Below are 20,853 nucleotides of genomic sequence, written 5' to 3'. Positions count from 1 at the left end.
ATTGACTCAAAACAGTTGCCGGGACTTGAACCCAGGTCTCTCGGGTGAGAGACGAGTATCCTTAAACAACTAGACTACAACGGATTGTTGCTTATGAGCATGTTAAATAATTAGTAGTTGAAACGTTCGATTGATTTCATTTAACGTCTTGGCAAATATGCCATTTCATGTTTACTACTCCCTCCGTCCGTCATTAGGAATCCCATTCAATGGCGGCACGGGTTTTAAGAAAAGTTAAGAAAAGTGGATAGAAAAAAGTTAGTGGAATATGAGTCTCACTTGTATGTATTAGTTTTAAATGAAATGTAAGTGGAATGAGTTAGGTGGAGGTGGGACCTTAGTACCATTTATGGTAAAAGTGAACCGGGACTCCTATTCGCGGACGAACTAAAATGGAAAAAAGGGACTCCTATTCACGGACGGAAGGAGTAGAAAGTATTGAAAATAGGTATGATATGTATATCAACTTTAACTAATGATTAGTTTCATTGCCTTAATCATCTCTTGTTTTATCTTCAAAGCAAGGTCTTTCATATATTTCTAATTGAGAATGTTAGATAGCCACGACTTTGTTTTGCAGAAGTGCCTGGTCACATGACTCACAAAATCAAATATAACATATTTTTGAATTAGCTTATAGGCTGAATGGATGATATCAGCCTTGAAATCCATAATAGACATTCACATTCAACAATCTCGAAACCAAATTGCTATCTCATACGGCTTATAAGGTTTTCATGCCATCCAGTGTAGAAATATGCTTATTTTTCAGAACAGAAGAAGTTATGTGTTGAAAAGACCAAAGGGATGGTGCAGAAGGTAGATAGATCGTATGTGTTGGTGAGCATGATGATTTCTGAACTATATAACACTCAATCATGTGACAACATTTTAAAGCAACTAGAATATGAAATTCATTTCCCTGACATGTTTGAGCAACAAAAACAAACAAGTTGCTTGATTAAAAATCTGTTTGGTTTGGTTGATAATGCTAAATATAAGAATTAACAAGCACAGTCCCATTGCAAGTTACAACACTTTCTCCATCTTCCTCTATAACCTTCTGCGATCCTTATAGATCACGTTATATCATGGTAGCTGAGAAAAAATCATGGGTGAGCAGTTAGTTTGGGGGTCACCTCAGTTTATATTTACTTTCTGAAGAGATTATATATAGTATAGGCATCTTGGCTCACCACAAACTGGCACTACTGTTTAACTTCTAGTGAAGCTTCTATGCGTTCAATAAGCTTGTCTTTGCCCATTGCACCTTCCTGAAAACAGATATGTGAATTAGGTAATACAAGAAATAATTAGCAATGCAACAAGAAGGAATCAATAATCTAAATCATCCTCAAGCTTGAGGATTCACATTTCTAACAAGATACCAACTTTGGTCTCTGACTGATGCCCATACCAGCTATATTAGTGAAACAGTTGTTTTATTTTTATATTTTTGTTGGGGGGGGGGGGGGGGGATGCCTTCATCTAGCACCGGCCCTATTTCTATATATACATACACATATATGTCCTTGGATGCCTGCAAACCAAGTCCATCTAAGCAAAGATAGAAGGGATACTAAAAAAGACTTTCTCCACAGTTGATGTCCATTTCAGGTTTTATATGCACCATTCTCCAGCTGAACCAAATAGTAATAGAATTTCAAATAACAACATATCACAACTAAACTAGTGGATCCATACAATTCTCAGTCCAGAATCTCTAATCTAAATTCATGTAGGCCTTCCTCTATACATACCACCAAAAGGTTAGGGGATTATATTTGGTGTTTGGTGTGCCCAAACTATTGTATTAATTTACACTTGCAGATATTTGCTTAAAGCAATCATTCACTCATCTTCTCCTGCTAAGCACCAAACTATAACATGAATTCACAAATTTGACCAGCATTAAACAAATGCAATTAAACACAATTACTTACAAAGCGATCAAATGGTTCCCCATCCTTAAACAAAATGAATGTTGGCAATGCTTGTATTTTGTATTTGTCTGCAATGCTGGGATACTTCTCTGTATCAATTTTTACAATCTGGAGCCTATCATTCATTGAAGTACCTACTTGATCCAGAATAGGAACCATAAACTGACAAGGACCACACCTGGAAAAGGCAAAAAGGAATAGCATAACTGTATTAAGGCATCTCCAACTTAAGTGTATAAATGCAGCGCCAGAGAACTAAACTTCAGACTCTAGTGGGGATCCAGAGATTATGGGGAGAGTCACTGAAGGGGGAAATGTCCATTTAGTTAAGACAACAGCATTTATATATTACTAAAATCCAAGAGTAAATCAACACCAAACCCCTTGGATAAAGATATACAGATAGATGAAAGTAAACAAGTACAAGAGGCACTACCAAGTAGCATAGAAGTCAACCAGAATTGGCTTATCAGAATTCTCCAACAACTCCTCAAATGAAGTGAATGACTGCTTCTTTGATGCAACCTTAGAGAGTAAAATCCAAAGTATTAGTGAGGAAGCCGGATAGAGTCTAGTTACCATGCACAGGTGGAAGAACTTTAAGAAGAAGAATTCACAATAACTTAAGGACACTAGAAAGTACAGTGAGAGTGATGAGTGATGTGTACACTTTGTATCAGTTATACATTTCTAACTTTCTATTCCACATATTTTCCTTTACCTCCTTTGAAGAGAACAGCCTTTAGGTGAAAAGAGAAAAAACAACAACCAAAGGTACTCGAAGTCTAGAATGACACGAGAAAGATAACCCACACGCACAAAGGTCCTCATTTTTCTGAACTTGCAGATTAGTTGCCCACACACAATTTACTACATGTTGTATGAGCAATAAAAGCTGAAAGATAGCGAGCTTATCTTATAATTTAAGCTCATAAAACAGATCAAACTGTCACCAACATTTTTATTTCACTATCATTTTAATTTCATACAGAGTATATTGCTCACATTGAGTGAATGAGGTGCAGCTATGGTATGCACGTATCCTTAGCTAAATATATCAAGGCCATCAAGCTATATACCACAAGAACTGAACATAAACCGCAGCATTAAAATGCTCCACAAGTGAAACTCCAGATCCCCCAAAAGCCTTCTTTTAGTAGTATGCTCTAATTACAAAAACTCACATCTATTCAATTTTCTAATAACGACAACTAAAACCAGAATCTACAGAAATTCACGTGCAACTTGGAAACTCTGCATATCACCTTCTTGTTTGCCAAGAGTCAAATCATTCCACTAAAAACAGTAAACAAGTATGGAAAAATAAATCAAACATCAACGTGATTCTGAGAAACGACGAAATAATGGAGGCTAAACTCGAAACAGAATTAAACTGAGGCTAAACTCGAAACAGAATTAAACTCAAATCATTCCACAGATGCACAAATTCGCAATCAACGTTTCTCAACAATTCAAACGGAGGCTAAACTCGAAACAGAATTAAACTGACATCTAACTAATTTACTTCCTTCAAACAAACAAACACACACACGAGACTAATTACCGGCGTAAGCGTTGAATGGCGGGGCTTAGATTTGAGGCAACGGCTTGAAAATTGAGAAATGCGGAGCTCACTGGGGAACTGAAGAGAGGAGAAGTGAGCGAGCTTGGAATTGGAAAACGGCGACGTTTCAGCGACGATCGGAACTGCCGCAGTTGTGGAAATCGCCATTTTTCTTTGCTTTCTTGTGTTTGGGAGAATTGGAATCAATTAACAAATAATGTAGTGTGATTTGCTGGTGATTAAAACAATGCTAATTATAACACGCATATATATTAAAAAATGGCATGTGAAATGGCGTGTTGGTTAGCCTATTGTTTTGAATCTATGATGAAGCAACACCTCTTTCATAAGAGAAAGCAATCTAATTATATTATTTTAATTTCGTCAATACAAACAAAGTCCACAAAAAAATAATCATGTTATAAGTTTTACAAATTAAAAAATAAAGGATATCAAAATAATCAAAATGTTTTTAATACAAAAAGACATAAAAAAATGACTAAAGATATTACTCTTCACAAATAAAAATGAGAAATTGTGCAGATAATGAGACTACAGTCTCTTTATACTTATATTATCGAAATAGTACTACATACGATGGATAAAAATTTGAATATTATTGAAATTTCAAAAAAAAAAAAAAAACAGCCATGTATAAACTATTTTCACAAGTATTCCGTCTTGTCCTAATCTACTAGATAAACATAAATATGTTTATATAATTATTAGTTATATAGTACTACTAGTTTTAAACGTCACCATGGACCATGGCCATGAGTCATTTAATGATGAAGAGTAACAGAAATGTTTTTAGATAAAAGAAATGTTATTAGTTTGATTGAAAAAATAGCATTTCAGAATATTGTTTTAATATTAGTTGAGGGGTCAGCAAAAGTAAAATTGGTAATAAATAAATAATTTAGGGCGAAAACTAAAACCCTCTTTCCTCCAAACCTAGCTAAAACCCAGACTTGGGGCTTCGACGGAACTCAGCGAGCGGCGTTCAATTTCAGGCATTCCGGCCGCCAGAATAATTCAATCATGGCGACTTCTTCCGAAGCTCGGGCAGTAAAGTCTCTCAATAAATCCACCGGCCGCCGCCGCTTCGTCGTAAGTCTACACCAACACAATTCTGTGTTTTTGTTTGTTTTATTGCTGTTTTTGAATGATTTAAGTGATACGACTTGCTGGAAAAGGTTATTGTGTTTTTCTGTGTGATTTGTGATTACATTTGTGATTCATTGTTGCAGAATGAATACTATACTAGAATTTTCAAGTCATGAGATTTTTTATTATTGCGTGTTTATAATTGTATGCGAATTGATTAATGATGTTACTGCTCGATGCAGTTCAAGACGTTTTCACAAAGAGTTGAGGAAATTGACATAGATGTGTACCGAAGTCTGGACCCAATGAAAGCTGAACCCTCGGGAGGCTCGTCCTTTTTCCGTGATTGCCTTATAGAATACAGAGTACGTTGCTTTATCTCTTCATATGTTTCATTTAATTGTCATTTTTGGGTCTTTTTTTGCCACAATGTTTCGCTTTTGGAATACTCTTATTGATGCCGAAAGTGATGTGCGTTGAAAAAGAAATATGAGCACTTGCAACTGGCTTTAACCGTTTGGGTTGAGAAATTGCGTTGAGAATGAGACTACAGACTCTTTAGATCAAACAAACTTTAGCTTTTTTGTGCACTTGCTGGCATGCATTAAAGTTTACGTATATGCTTTGAAGTCAGTTCTATGGCGTGCTTTGCCTCGCCTCTTGTAAAATTTAATTGCTGTTTTTTTTTGTTTACAATTGCGTTGTCTTTCTTGCTTGCTGTGTTTTACTACATCATTTAGCAAAATGTGACTACTCTAAATCCTGCTAAGATTTAAGCAATTCTTTCTTCATTTAGAGTCCAAACTGCAGTCTTTTTATTTCTGGAACCATATAGCCACTTCATTGTTTTCACCATGAAATATATCTAGTCTACTTCCATACTTGGGTGTCTAGTACCTCTTAGACTAATCTGCAGGCTGATTATGGGAGATACTTTCTAAAAAAAATCAGTTGATATTAATCTTTTTTTCATATGCCTTTAGTGTTTGATATCCTCATTCTGCAACTTTTGTAATACAGGAGCTGAACACTGCTGAGGGTTTTATATCATTTTATGAGGAGATTTTTCCTCTGGTACAGACACTTCCTCAAATTATCTTGCAGAAGGATTTTATTAAATCACGTCTTCTGTCTCGATTAATAATGGAAGGGAGGCTATCACTTGAGCCAATACTGAGGTATACATATTCATTGAAGTTATTACATGAGGTATACATATTTGTTTTCTTATATGCAATGATGATGGTAAATAAGGACTTCATTGTCTCTTATAATCTACTTTAAGCCAGTCCTTCCATTTTCTGTAATTGCTTGTAGTGTATTTAATATTAGAGCAGTGCTGCTAACCTTTTTTATGCTTATGTTAGTTGTAGTAATTGATCTAAATTCTTGTGGTTGAAGTTTGTATCTTGATCATATTCACGTCTTTATAATTTGGTGCAGCATTATTCTTGATAGTTTAGGGTCCTTATATTTTAGTCATATCTAATGATCTTACTTTTCTTGGTGGGATTTATTTTGTGTGTGCCAGACTGATTTCTGCTTTATCTAGAGATCTCCTGGAGGATTTTACACCGTAAGTTCCCCTTCACTTTTATTTTCTGTTTTCCAGTCATTCAAATGTCTTGATCTTATTATAATGTTTTCTAGATACAATTTTTTATAAATAGTGTGTGCATGCCGGAAGCATGTTTTGCACCTAGATAAGAATAGTACTCCCTCCGTCCACCATTAGGAGTCCCATTCGAGTTCGACACGGAATTTAAGAAATACTATAAAGGAAAGTGGGTGGGAAAAGATAGTGGAATGTGAGACCCATTTTTATATATTGGTTTTATAATAGAATGTGAGTGGAATGACTTAATGAGTTAGTGGAAAGTGAGGTCTACCTACCATTTATAGTAAAAGTGAACCGGGACTCCTAAATGCAGATGGACTAAAATGGTAAACCAGGACTTCTAATGGCGGACGGAGAGAGTAAGATATACTTTTTGATGATGAAAATTATATATGTTGAGTAATATTTACTGGAAACTCGAGAGAGCATGGGCTGGGGTGTGTGTGGAGGCTGGGAAACAACTCATGTTCCTGGCCTTCTATGTCTACAATTGTAGAATGGATAGTCCAACTGCATGTTAAGTGTTTGACTTTGTTTCCCTCCATTGACACTGTCTTCCAATATGTTCACATTAATTGAATCTTGCCTTCTTTGCAGATTTCTTTCAGAAATTATTGATTCTTTAGAATCGCTTCTTCAAAGTGGTGCTGATAAGGACCCAGATTTAATTGAGCAGGTCTAAGAGTTTTTCATGTACCTACGGTACATTTTTTTTTTGGGGGGGGGAACATTTGATGCGAGATTTCTGTTGTTGCTGCAGATATTCACATCATGGTCATGCATAATGATGTACCTGCAGAAGTATCTTATAAAAGACGTTGGCCATATTCTAAGGTAGCATTGTTTGTAGTGGTTTTAAAAGTTGATTTGGTTTAATTACTCATCCACCTCTGAATTCTTTGTCTAAAGTAAAACATAACTGGTGGTCCTTAAATTTGATTTTATTTAAATTATTCATTGAGCTCTGAATTGTCTGAAGTAACATAAGTTATCACTGAATATGAAAACCAAATAAAAGTCTTGTATGTCCAATTGTCCATGGATTTCTATGTTTATGGGTTGCCTATAGATGTCATATGCATGATATTTTATTCTTTTTGATCTATTTTCTCCAAACACTGACCAAGCTATCTCCCATTCTTAAAATACCATATCCAAAGTTAAATGGTTTTAGTTGGTTTTTATAGATGCATAACGTTTCATTTCTTCTCTTGATTTTCTCCTCTTCCTGTTGTACTCTTGCAGAATCACGAAAAAGTTAAGATACCACCCTAAAGATTATGTTCGAGAATTTATGGCTGAGTCGGTGTCATTTTTGCTTAGGAAAGCACCAATTGAGCAACTAAAGAGAGGTATGATATCTTTTCCAGGTGAAGTTGTCCTTTACTTTTCTCTTAAGAATGCTTTAACAGTGAGCTTCTTGTATATGCCAATGACTATTGAATAGTCCCTGGTGCATATGCCTTGCATAAAGCATCCATTTATCTGATTTCCTAGTCAACATTACAATTAAGTTCTTTTATATTTCCCATGTGCTATGCATGCTAGTGACATTTCTGATAACTGAGTATGCAAGAACTTCTTTTGAGATGGATGTAGATTATGTTTACCCATTTTGTTTTGATAAATCATTTAATATATAAGTGTCACCTATTATATGTGCTCTTTAGTACTTCTATGTTTAGTCTATTCTCATATTCTTCTGAAGAGATAATTTCTTATCTAATGTTGGCAGGTATTGAGACACTTATGACTGAAGTTGTTGAGGAACCATCAGAAATTAGGAAATCTGGTGTTAGTGTTCTACTATCTCATGTTATGAGAATCACCTCGTCAAGATTGCACTCAAGGACCGAGACAGTGTTGCCACTTCTGGTTGATGAATCTTCCTTCAATATTGATGGGCAAAACTTTAAAGGTCTGTACTTGTTTTGCATGCCCTTATTCAGTTATACTGCTTGGTTTTGGATATTGCTGTGTAAGAAATTCATTAGAAATTAGCATAACATTTCACTACTATTTGTAGTTTCAGTTATTTGGTTGAGTAAGTTGCTATTTGAATCAGAGTTCCTTGAAAGTTAATTAGCCTTTAATTACTGAACATTACTAGTAAATGCTCATTAGTTATGCAAATTTGGTCTTTCGCCATCCTTTTATAAGTATAGTGGAATTTTCTCATAATTATGATGTAAAGTTTTCCAGTGCACAAATATAAATGAAAACAAGCACATTGTATAACTCCGTATGTTCTGATTGTCAAACAATCTAGATACACAGTTTGATCTCCTGTGTCTGGGGTCTTGGTATTACGTTTTCTCATCACATCCTATGCATTTACCATTTCTTTTCCCCTGACTTTGTAATTGTAATCTATTCATTTGTTCCTAAATATATTACGGACATCCAGATTCGGGACCAGTTCTTGAAGCTCTTATTCTGACCTTTGAGAGACTGCATGTGGAGCTAGATCCAGATGAATTTTCTTTCATATGGGAATGCTTGCTGGAAAAGATAACAGAATCTATGATGAAGGAGAACTCTATACACCTGACTCGTCTTTTGGCCCTGCTTATTTCTACCTTGCAAAATGATAAACTTGGGAAAGTGACAGGTGGGCTTCAAGTGGCTAGCATTGTTTCTGGATTCCTCTACTGATTCTGTTATTAATGAAGTTTTATTCTGTACAGCTTCTGAACCCTTGGTCAAACTCGTTGACCAGCTTGTGGAAACTTTTGTTGTTCGCTCTCTTGCCATGAATAACATAGATCCACACTCCGAAGTTATTGAAAAAGTTCTGCAATTAATGCTTTGTGTAATTGGTGGTCTCTCTGATACTAAGAATATGCCGGCCTTGCTGCGGGTTTCTGTAAAGTGGGAGTCGGTGTTTGATATAAGAAGTCGAACGTATGCTTTCTAATTATTTTAATAATTCAACAATTTTGTTGTCTTCTCTTTGTGGGCCTCACATGGATGTTTCCTTACAGTCTACTGACTTTCCTTGGAGATCTTCTCTTGAAGGACCCCAGTATTTACCATGTCTTTGGAGCAAATATAATGCGGTAATTTAGCAGCTACCTGTTATTTTATAATTCATTAGTTTTACATTCTTTATCTTATTTATTTTTCTGTACTGCAGTGCTTTCACTAATTTAATAAAAATATATGTTGAAGAAGTCATGTATTTGATGATGAAGTTCTGTGATAAACTGGAAGTGAATAGCTCTAGCTTTTGGGAAGGGAAATCCAAGGAGAAGTTCTCAAGGACTTCTGTGTTTTTTGAAGAGACTCTTCGTTACTGGATTGGACAAATCAGTAATTCTGTGGAAGGGAAATTATGTCCTGCTCAACAGGATAAATTGGCTGTCTTATGGGCTGTTATTGGTTGCTATTCTCATTTAGCAGATGTCCAAGAAAATCCTTCTGTACTAATGGAGTTGATAAATGCAATCGACAGGCTTCTAATAGTTGAATCCAGTAAGTCAATAACTGATGCTTAGTAGTCCTTAATACCCAGCAATTCGTATTACGCATTGTACTCATTTCGCTTCAAGAACTTCGTATTCTGCTTCAACAACTTTGTATTCTGCTTCAACTTGAGTAGACTATAGAAAGATATTCTGTCGATCAGTTCTATCTTTCTATTTGCTTTTTTCACATATATTTGTGGTATTTTTGTAGAGGCAGGCTTGCAGCAAGATACTTGGTATTGCTTACTCGGGGCTGCCTTGCGTTCTTATGACAAGTTGTTATCCAGGAGGGGTATTCCTTATGAAGAGTCTGCAATGACAAAGTTCTTGGATCTTGCTAAAAGATATAAGTTGTCACCTCACATATTATCTGCTGTAGCAGATATATTGGATTCAGTCTCCAAGTAAGCTGTTATTTTCCTCATAATTATATATTTCGTGTTTGTGTTTGTTTTCTCCTATTTCTATGACACCTTATCATGACATGGCAATGTATTCTGGTCTTTCAGTGCATCACATGGGAGAAGCCAATTTTATCTTTCGGAGTCTATAACTGGAAAGTCATTGGCTGCTCTAGACATATTTTCTGAAAATCTGAGCCATGCAAACAGAGAAATCCGCCTTTCTACCCTGCGCATACTGTGTCATTATGAATCTGTACATGATCGGGATTCAGCTAAGAACCATCCTGTCGAAAATAATTCAGGAATTGATGGTGTTGAGACTAGTCTAGTAGATGACTTCCATAACAATGTACTATTTCTTTTACATAATTTGTGCCTTACTATACAATATCTTGTGCCAGGTGTGATATTATCAGTTTTTTTTTAATCCTAGGTTCTCAACCTACTCAGATCTATTGAAGAGACAACTCTTTCAATCGCAACAAGCCGTAAAGTTATTCTCCTGATTTCTAAATTACAGACGATTCTGAGTGGTCACAGAGTTGCTGATCAATATATCGTTGCCGCTTTAAATGGAATTTTTGGCATACTTCATAACCGATTTAGCTATTTGTGGAATCCAGCTTTAGAGTGCCTCACTGCCCTCGTTGGCAAATATTTCGGGATCGTGTGGAACAGATATATTAATTATCTTGAACAGTGTCAGTCTGATTTTCTAGCATCTCATGGTCAACATGATAGAAAGGATAATGACACTATGGAAGACGCTGGTAATTGTTTTCCGGAAACATAAATTTATATTCTTGTGTTTCTTACTCCTCTCTTTTCTCTTATGGACGTATTGTCTCTTCAATACCTGCTAACCTCTGTGCTTACAACACCATAACTATTGACTTTTTGGTGACTATGTAGGTTTGGTTGGATGCTTCAACTCTGATATCATTTGTGTATTTGACAGTACTCCCTGCGTAACAATCTTGTCCCTCTTGATTCAGTCTTTACAGAAAGTACCTTCAATAGCTGAATCTCACTCTCGACAAATAGTACCTCTGTTTCTTGAATATCTGGGTTACAGTGTTGAAGAAGTCACTAGGTGCTTTAATGCTTATTATTTTCTCATATATTTGCTTATTCTTCTTGTCTGTATGAAATTATCATAGTTGACCACTGACCATCTGTAACTTTATGTTTCAAATTCGCAGTGTTGAATCATATACACTGGATCATAAAGGGAAAGAGTGGAAGGGTGCTCTTAAAGAGTGGTTGAGTTTGTTCAGAGTGTTGCGGAATCCTAGGTCTTTTTATCAAGGCCTATTTCTGAGAGATGTTCTTCTATATAGGTTGGTTTGACAAGTGCCTGCAGTTACAATTTAGTATTTAATTTATTTCACCTGTTCCTTTTTCCCCACATTTTATTTCGCCTGTTCCCTTATTCCCACATTCCTTTTATCTTACTTTTTTGTGTTTGGGTTGGGCTTGTTTGTCATATTGGTGTTACAGGCTTCTCGACCAAAATGATGCTGATATACAGAGTAAAGTTCTCGACTGCCTGTTGAACTGGAAGGATGACTTTCTACTTCCATACAATGAGAATCTGAAAAATCTAATAAATGCACAAAATCTGCGGGATGAGCTTGCCAGGTGGAGCTTATCCAGGACCTCGATGGATTCTGTTGATGAGCGACATAGAGCTTATCTTGTGCCTATAGTCGTACGGATACTGATACCAAAAGTTAGAAACTTAAAGATGCTTGGTACCCAGAAGGTATTGTATTTAGAACTTGGATGATGGATGCTCTTGACTCCAGTTTGTAACATGCTCTCTTATTATGTGTTGTTTTCATTTTAAATTGTCGCTAATCTGATCTAATTCTCAATGAGACGTCTTACCTTTTCAGAATGCAAGTGTACATCATCGAAGGGCAGTTCTAGGATTTTTAGCTGAGCTTGATCTTGATGAGCTTCCTCTTTTCTTCTGGCTATTAGTTAAGCCCCTGCTTCCCGTCTCTCAAGGTGGTGATGAAATGAGCAAAATTTGTTGGGCGTCATCCAAAAGTCAACAGTTTGAGGTTGACGCACCTGATATCCTGAATATTTTATCATCAAATACCATAGAAACCCTATCTTTGAAGAAGAAATATGGTTTCCTGCACGTTGTTGAAGATATTTTGGCAGTTTTTGATGCATCGCGCCTTAAACCCTTCCTTAATCTACTGATGAACTGTGTTGTCCTCATCTCATCGAGCTGCACATCAGCTCTTGGCAGTAAAACAAGTGAGTTATCTCCTGTAGAGAACTCTTCTATAGATACGGAGGTGCATGACAATGATGAAATGGATAATCAGAACAAGGTAATTATTTGAAGTCAAATTGGACTGATTAACTTTTCTTGTTCATAACACTACACTTTTCTAGGATGGAGAAGATTTAAGGACTGATCCGCTTAATGTCAGCCTTCCCCACTTTCCTGTCTGCATTTACATGTTTATCAGGAATTGTTTTATATTGATGAGAAAGATAGAAGCTGTAGAAATGTTTTTTCCACATTTTATACTTAATGATTAAATATATGCATTTCTCGTATAAATCAAAAGCGACCCAGTCAACATGGAAATGAGACATCAGAGCCATTTAAAAATTCTTTTACGTTATATCAGGGATTAAGGAGTTATTTTATGCCATCTTGCTCTTGTGTAAAACTCTAGTGTGTTCCATGTGTAACCAGTAGATAGACCTGTATGCTTTCTGGAGTCAGAAGGGTGAAAAATTCCTTTATGGGTTATGAATCTGTTATTTTTGTAAATTTCCAGTTGTTTTCAAGACTTCCTTAAAATCCAGCAAAGTACTTTCTCTGCAGTTGGATTCAAATATTTTATCCAACTGCTAGCGCAATTACTTTCTGTTGGATATGACTCATTCTATAAATTTTTTTTATTTGCAGGATAGGAAGCAAATCAGGGAGTTGAGGTCCTTAAGCCTTAAGGTCATATATATTGTTCTTGGCAAATACGATGATCATAATTTTGGAGGTGCATTTTGGGACATGTTCTTTACATCAGTAAAACCTTTGGTTGCTAAATTTAAGAAGGAATGTCTTGAAAGCCAAAAGCCAAGTTCACTGTTTTATTGTTTTATTGCAATGAGTAAAAGCTACAAACTTGTTCCACTATTATCAAAGGAAGAGAATCTGGTACCTGACATTTTCTCCATGCTTAGTGTTCCTCCAGCTTCAGAATCCATTTTGTCTTGTATCTTGAAGTTCACTAAGAACTTGTTGAAGCTTGACAATGCACTGGATACTGAAGATGCAACAGTCAAAAGAGTTTTTCTTCCTCATCTCGATAAGCTCATCTGTGGCTTACATTGTATTTTCACCAAAAACAATGTGACTAAAAGGTATTCATTTCCCCATCGCTGTCACTTGATTGTGGAAGTGCCCCCTCAACCCACCCACTTGCACCAAAATTTTTTTGTGTTGGTTTGCATTGATATTGACTTGTGATTGGCTTCAGCTTGAAGCTATGCCTTGATGTTTTCTTTCCAATATATATTTTTGTCTACATGTGCTCCATATTTTCTCTTCTTGTGGAATATGTTTCTGCACCCAATAGTATTCTCACAACAGAAATTTGAATGTCTCCAGATATATAGGAGAAATTTCTATGTGTATTTGAAATTTCTGTTGAAATTCTATATTTGGGGACCTTTGACCTCTTTTCTCTGTAGGCCTTTGATTAAATACCCAGGAAAAAGAGAGATAACCATCTTCAACTTATTATCGGTGTATGTGAAGGAACCATCAGATGCTAAATCATTTGTTGAAATATTGCTCATATTTCTTGCAAAGAAACGCCTCAATTTTGGTTAGCTTCTTGAACATTTCAATCTTTTGAGGCATTATTTGAATTTATTACCAACCAATGTTTTTTCTCTTGCAGATACTTGTGACCATGTATTGAAAATCATTGGCCGGGTGGTGACGGTCCTGGGCGGTGGAATCAGTAAAAAGATTTTGAGTTCACTTTCCCCACTCCTCATTTCAGCTGACTTGGGCATTCGTAGCTCTATATGTGATGTTCTTGACATTGTTGCCTCCAGTGATTGTTCTTTGTTAACATTGGTAATGCAATCCTCTTGATAATTATCGTAAATAAAATATATTCTTATCCCTGGATGAAAAAAGAAGAATAAGCCTCTCCAATGTGTTGTGCAGGCAAATATTCTTCGAGGGCTAAATGCAACCTCTGCAATGGAGATGGGTGGTCTTGACCATGACACTGTACTGTCTACTTATGAGAAAGTTAATGTGAAATTCTTTTATACTATTGGGGAAAAGCATGCATTGCCAATCCTGGCTCATGCAGTACATGATATGTCATCTGAAGAAATGATATTACGTCAAAGTGCATTCAGATTACTCCTATCCTTTGTTGAATTTTCTGGCGAGATCCTAAATGCATATCCAGAGCCTGACCGAATGTGGTCTAGAGCAATAGTGAACAGTTTTTTGTTGAAACATATGGGAAATGCAATGAACAAGGAAGGCACTGGTAAAAAGGTACTGATGTTTATATTTTCACTGTTTCGTTTACTTCTATGCCTTTTCAGATGCTTCCTGCCAATTGCAACTTTTAGTTATTGATCTGCTTCCTGCCAGATGCTTTCTGCTACATTGATATGTCAGGCTGTTTGTTGATAATTACTGGAAGCAACAGTTTTTTTTATCTAATCTAACACATATTTGTTGGTTTTAGGTATGGATTGATCTGCTTAAGGAAATGGTGCTGAAGCTTCCCAATGAAGCAAACCTTGATTCATATAGGGCCTTATGTAGTGATGATGCTGAACAAGATTTCTTCAATAACATAGTACACTTGCAGGTAACACCTCTTCTTAGTTCTTTGAAAAATTATGTATTTAACTTAGAGCAATACTTATGTGGTCTGTGCTTTATGTCATTCTCCTCAATGCAGAAACACAGGAGAGCGAGAGCGCTGTCTCGCTTTAGCAACATTGTCAGTTCAGGGAATCTGTCGAAGGTAAGCTTATCAAACATGTTTTAGATATGCTGACTAGTAGTGCAATTTTTATGTTATATCCCTAATCTTTAGAAACTTACAAATTTCTAGGTCATCACCTATGAAGTGATTGTCCCACTGCTCTTTAGCATGCTATTTGATGCACAAGATGGGAAGGATGAGAATATAAGAAGTGCATGTATTGATGCTTTGGCATCAATATCTGGTTGCATGGAGTGGCATCAGTACTATGCCCTGCTAGTCAGATGTTTCCGCAATTTGGCACTAAAACCAGATAGGCAAAAACTTTTGTTGCGACTTATCTGTGCCATCCTTGATCGTTTCCATTTTCAGGGGTCCTCTTTGATACAGGAGAGTTTGCACAAAAATATTTTCCCCAAGGTTCAGAAGTTGTTGGCCTCTGATTCTGACAGTATCAATGTTAACATCAGCCTGGTTGCACTAAAACTTCTAAAATTGCTCCCCAGTGATATCATGGACTCTCAACTTCCTACTGTCATTCACCGTATTTCAAACTTCCTGAAAAACCGGCTCGAAAGTGTTCGTGATGAGGCTAGATCTGCGCTGTCTGCTTGCTTAAAGGAACTAGGATTGGAGTATTTGCAGTTTATTGTAAAAGTCTTGAAGGGCATACTGAAGAGAGGCTATGAATTACATGTACTAGGATACACACTCAATTTCTTGCTGTCTAAGTTCCTCATGAGTCCCATTTGCGGGAAATTGGATTACTGCTTAGATGACCTCCTTTTTGTTGCACAGAATGATATACTTGGGGGTGTTTCTGATGAGAAAGAGGTTGAAAAGATTGCTTCTAAAATGAAAGAGACAAGAAAGCAGAAATCGTATGAAACTCTAAAATTGATTGCCCAGAGTGTCACTTTCAAAACTCATGCTTTGAAACTTCTTTCCCCTGTTACAGTTCATCTGCATAAGCAGCTCAACCAAAAGCTTAAGTTGAAATTGGAGAATATGCTAAAACACATAGCTGCTGGCATTGAAAACAATCCATCTGTGGAGCAGACTGAACTATTCATATTTGTGAATTGCCTCATTAAAGATGGTATTTGTGATGAAGGTAATGAACATGGAAATGGTTCTATTTGCCGGGTAGATAATAGAGATGCTGAGAGTATACAAACAAATGGAACGAACAGACTAGTGACTGTGGATCGGCAATTTTCTCATTTGATAACAGCATTTGCTCTTGGAGTTCTGCATAACTACTTGAAGAAATTGAAGCTTAGCGCAGATGATGGACAACTTTTATCATTACTTGACCCTTTTGTCAGTTTATTGGGTCAATGTTTGAGCTCCAAGTACGAAAACATTATAACATCTGCATTTAGGTGCTTTTCTCTGATAGTGCGGTTGCCTTTGCCATCCCTGCAGTGGCAAGCTGATAAGATAAAGAATTCTTTGTTGGTTATAGCACAGGGATCAGTTAAAATTAACAGTCAGTTGACTGAGTCATGTATGAAGTTGTTAACAACTCTTCTGCGAAGTGAGAGAGTCACACTTTCTAGTGATCAGTTGCATATGCTGATCCAGTTTCCATTGTTCGTTGATTTTGCAAAAAGCCCCTCATTTGTCGCCCTTTCACTGTTGAAGGCTATCATACACCGAAAGCTGGTAGTTCCCGAGATATATGATCTTGTCCAGATTGTTGCAGAGATGATGGTACAAAGTCAAGATGAGCCCATTCGTAAAAAGTGTAGTAAAATCCTTCTTCAGTTTCTACTCGGTTACCAGCTTTCTCAGAAACGCTTGCTACAACATCTTGATTTCTTACTTGCTAATTTGAGGTGAAAATACTTAATTCCAAATTCTTGGTAATTTTGCACCCAATATTTTAATATAATCATAATTTGTATAACCAATATTTCCTACAGTTACGAGCATCCCAGTGGAAGGGAAGCTGTCCTAGAGATGCTCCATGCTATTATAGTAAAATTTCCACGGAATGTTTTGGATGCACAGTTCCAAACTTTGTTTTTGCATTTGGTCGGAACATTGGCGAATGATGACGACAAAAATGTTAGAAAGATGTCTGCTGGTGCAATAAAGTGTCTCATTGGGCATGTTAGCTCTCATTCCCTTCACTCAGCACTCGAGTATAGCCTGTCTTGGTACCTTGGTGGTAAACAGAATCTATGGGGTGCTGCAGCACAGGTAAAATCAGTGAAACAATTTTTTTAGCTACATTTTTTCATCTCTCAGACTCTCACCTTGTACCACCCTGTAGTTTGGAACCATTGGGGACCTCATGTGGGAGTTTTTTTTATAATCATTGGCCATGTGGAATGAGTTTTGTACAACTATCTGTAGTCGTTAACAACTGCATAATATTTGATGGAGAAAGAAAATTTTTCCTTTTTCCATGATCATGTTATATGTTCTGATTTTTGTGGAGTGAGGAGCTTGGGGTCAAATACCTAAAACTAGCTGGTTGCATTGGATAACAAGTTAGAAGACTACTGCTTCTGGAATTCTTAGCAACCATGAGTTATTTTATAGGGATTAAGATTTAGGTTTAAATCAAAATAGGATATTTAGGTCTCGAGTGGTAGTTGAGATGAACTGCTGTTAATTCTTAATATAAAATATAAACAAAGGTGGTTGTGATAAACAGAAGTTTGCATCACATTGTTTGGTTAAATTGCTATTGTCTGATGCATTGCCTTGTACTCGTCAATAAGGAAAGTGACGTAAAATTTTCTAATATTATCTGGTCTGTTTATCCAGCATGCTTCTTGTGCTTGCTTTCCCTGTGGAGAGTAGCAACAAAAACAAAGCATTTCTTAAGCTTGTGTTATTTTCTGAAAGCTTCTGAGATGTAATTGTGTCTATCAGACAGGTTACTCGGTGAACCCTAAACCCTATCAGACAGGTTACTCATGAACTTTGATTACGATAGGGAGAAAACACATGAACTAGTATTAAGATATGTTTTCATGGAACTAAGTTTGATGTTTATGCTTATCATGCATATTATAAGATCCTTGTGTAGATAACCATTCATGATTTATGTATAGTTCTAGCTATTCTTGAACATGTGAATTTTTGTTTTTGATGTTATTACTGGATTACTACTTATTAAACTTAATCCCGAGACCAGTGATTCCTGATTTTGGAGCACTTAAGCATCCTAATGATGCCCTTCATGGTTTTCAATTTGGGTCATGGTATGATCTTTCATCTTATAATTAGTTATAGTTCTTTGCTAACAGAGAAGTTTTATTGGACAGTATTCCTTGGTCTTGTGGTTTTGCACTTCCTTCTGTTCTTGCCTTAGGATTATCTCTGAATAAAATTTTGCTTGACAGGTTTTGGGTTTACTAGTGGAAGTTATGGGAATGACTTTTCAAAGTCACCTCGTTAGAGTACTACCAGCAATGAGAAACATTCTTCAGTCTGCTGCCAATGCTCTTGCATCAACTCAACAAGATTCTTCAGATGTTTCAGTGATTCCATTCTGGAAGGAGGCATATTATTCTCTTGTTATGTTAGGGAAGATCCTAAATCAATTTCATTATTTGTTCCTTGATAGGGAGCTAGAGGTACAACTCACTAATCTATCTGTCGTACTAAATAAATTATTCTTGTTTATTTCTGTTTTAGAAGGTTATGGGTGTAGGTTTCTCCTAGATCTTCAGATCATAAGCATGACTTTTATACATCATTTGTTAAATTATTCATTTATACCTGTGTTCGGTGCTTTGACAATTTTTGTTTGCTCCAAATTCATTTTACTATTACTTATTTCAACGAATAAGGATATTTGCTGTCCGAACATTACTATGAGCCTCTCATGGACTTACTCTTTGAAGCTTTCAGTGAACTTTTCACTAAAATTTGACACCATTCTTTTTACATCTTCAGTCTTTGTATTATGCAATATTTGATCACTGATTCTGTTTTTACTTTTAGCTTCTCATTCCTGTTTCAATAACATCTCACAGGCTATTTGGGAAACCATCTGTGAATTGCTCTTGCATCCTCACATGTGGTTGCGAAACATATCATGCCAGATTCTGTCTTCTTACTTCACAGCAGTGGATAACAGCAAAACCTCAGCAGACACATTCTATCTCATGAAACCGAGTATACTCTTCCACCTAGCTGTTTCTTTATGTTGTCAGCTGAAGGTGCCACTGAGTGATGATGCAATCGGCAAAGTTATCATGCAAAACCTCGTGTTCTCAATTTCCCATCTTCATTCTTTCTTAGAGAAGAATGAACACATGGATGTTTCTAGTTTCTGGTCAAGCCTTGACAGTGCCGAGCAAGACCGTTTCCTAAAGGCTTTTGGTATTCTTGATCCAAGAAAAGGGAAGAGAACCCTTAAATTGTATATTTCTGACGCCAGTGACCAACATGATAAATATCAGCATCCATTCATTTCCTATTTTCTCCAGAGAATGGGGAAGCTTACCTTTCAGATGGAGGCCAATCAGGTTTGTTTATATATACAGAAAATAACACTCTTGATAGCTATTGAGATTATCCAGCATACAATTGATTCCATTTTTTTGCAAAATAAACAATTTCTTCATTTTATGGATTTATTATACTTCAAGATTCATGATTTATGAGTGAGCACTCTTGATGGCCTATTTGTTGTTTTTCTGCAGATGAAAATTGTATTTGCCTTTTACCAATCAATATCACCAAAACTCCTCCATTTCTATAAAGAATCGCCGCCTACAAACTTTGATGATGTCCGCAGTTTTGCATATCAACTACTGCTGCCATTGTACAGAGTCTGCGAAGGTTTCACCGGGCAAGTCATTTCAGGTAACTACTACTCTCTCTTTCCGCCCTTACTACAAAATGCTAAACGAAAGATATGCTATTCTGTGTACTACACAAGCAGAGAGTAGACACTAGGTTACAGTCAGAACCTAAAATAAACATACCTTACTGCGATACAATGTCTATCTAAATAAGTGGAGACATACAAGAATACACAAATAACAAATTAAACCCTTATAATCAGGTGTATTGTTGTTCAAGTTTTATTTCCAAGATTTCGTGTGTAGTAGAATTAACTGTGACTTTTGCTTACCCATTTCAAATTATTTGAAACCACCTTTTATGCATCAAAATCTGACATTCTCAATCATTCCAGATGACCTGAAACAACTAGCGCAAGAAGTAAGTGAAAGCATAAGAGACCGCATTGAAGTGCAGAATTTCGTCCAATTTTACAGCCAAATACGCAAAAACATTAAGGCGAAGCGTGACAAAAGGAAACAAGCAGAGAAGGTGATGGCTGTTGTGAATCCGATACGAAATGCCAAGAGAAAGCGCAAGATTGCTGACAAGCATCAAGCTCACAAGAAGAGGAAAATGATGACAATGAAAATGGGTAGATGGATGCATTAGGATAGCAGCCAAATCTGTGATTTTAGTCTGTAGATGGAATTAGTGATCGTTCCATTTTTTTGGGAATGCTAGTTTCATATACTACTACTATATTGCTATCGTTATGATTTAAACAAGTTGAAAATTGTTTTTACCATTCTACTCCTTCCGTTCCGTGTTCATAGAGTCGTTTTTCTGTATCAGGAAGCTCCACATTGATAGAGTCATTCCAAATAATGGAATAATTAGGCGTTTTATGGTCATTAACCAAAATTAATTAAAATCCCATATTACACTTTATTATTCGTAAAAACAAATCTTAACCCTATCTCTCTTCACTCCACTCA

At 36.3% G+C, this 20,853-nt stretch overlaps 2 protein-coding genes across 2 annotated transcripts; one reads left to right on the top strand and one right to left on the bottom strand.

Moving 5' to 3' along the window:
- Positions 1-889: 889 nt before the first annotated feature.
- On the bottom strand, positions 890-3,808 carry LOC125204522 (uncharacterized). Its single transcript, XM_048103206.2, has 5 exons — positions 3,508-3,808; positions 2,380-2,468; positions 1,944-2,121; positions 1,197-1,274; positions 890-1,098 (listed from the first exon to the last, which is right to left on the bottom strand). Exons 1-4 carry the CDS (start codon positions 3,673-3,675, stop codon positions 1,209-1,211), a joined length of 501 nt encoding a protein of 166 aa, XP_047959163.1. The 5' UTR covers positions 3,676-3,808; the 3' UTR covers positions 890-1,098; positions 1,197-1,208.
- Positions 3,809-4,420: 612 nt separating this feature from the next.
- On the top strand, positions 4,421-20,663 carry LOC125207338 (ARM repeat superfamily protein). The gene is made up of 31 exons (XM_048106631.2): positions 4,421-4,617; positions 4,857-4,979; positions 5,635-5,792; positions 6,146-6,190; positions 6,830-6,908; positions 6,993-7,066; positions 7,478-7,584; positions 7,968-8,150; positions 8,640-8,843; positions 8,920-9,136; positions 9,217-9,291; positions 9,369-9,706; positions 9,911-10,103; positions 10,209-10,452; positions 10,537-10,873; positions 11,016-11,196; positions 11,306-11,443; positions 11,604-11,868; positions 12,002-12,454; positions 13,045-13,499; positions 13,830-13,966; positions 14,042-14,223; positions 14,317-14,661; positions 14,858-14,983; positions 15,077-15,142; positions 15,233-16,944; positions 17,032-17,311; positions 18,466-18,699; positions 19,102-19,596; positions 19,774-19,936; positions 20,271-20,663. The coding sequence occupies exons 1-31, from the start codon at positions 4,549-4,551 to the stop codon at positions 20,525-20,527; spliced, it is 7,935 nt and encodes a 2,644-aa protein (XP_047962588.1). The 5' UTR covers positions 4,421-4,548; the 3' UTR covers positions 20,528-20,663.
- The last annotated feature ends 190 nt before the right edge of the window (positions 20,664-20,853 follow it).

The sequence above is a fragment of the Salvia hispanica genome, chromosome 6 (assembly GCF_029641045.1).
Source record: "Salvia hispanica isolate PSC_SH4W2 chromosome 6, Shi_PSC_v1, whole genome shotgun sequence".
NCBI lineage: Eukaryota > Viridiplantae > Streptophyta > Magnoliopsida > Lamiales > Lamiaceae > Salvia > Salvia hispanica.
This window is presented reverse-complemented; position numbering and strand designations above follow the sequence as displayed.

Coding starts and splice junctions, on each gene's coding strand:
- LOC125204522 (XM_048103206.2), bottom strand. CDS start 3,675: ATGGCGATTTCCACAACTGCGGCAGTTCCGATCGTCGCTGAAACGTCG. Junction 2,469..3,507: donor GCCATTCAACGCTTACGCCG/GTAATTAGTCTC, acceptor TTACTCTCTAAG/GTTGCATCAAAGAAGCAGTC. Junction 1,275..1,943: donor GGGAACCATTTGATCGCTTT/GTAAGTAATTGT, acceptor ATCTGTTTTCAG/GAAGGTGCAATGGGCAAAGA.
- LOC125207338 (XM_048106631.2), top strand. CDS start 4,549: ATGGCGACTTCTTCCGAAGCTCGGGCAGTAAAGTCTCTCAATAAATCC. Junction 9,707..9,910: donor GCTTCTAATAGTTGAATCCA/GTAAGTCAATAA, acceptor GTATTTTTGTAG/AGGCAGGCTTGCAGCAAGAT. Junction 15,143..15,232: donor GTTCAGGGAATCTGTCGAAG/GTAAGCTTATCA, acceptor ACAAATTTCTAG/GTCATCACCTATGAAGTGAT.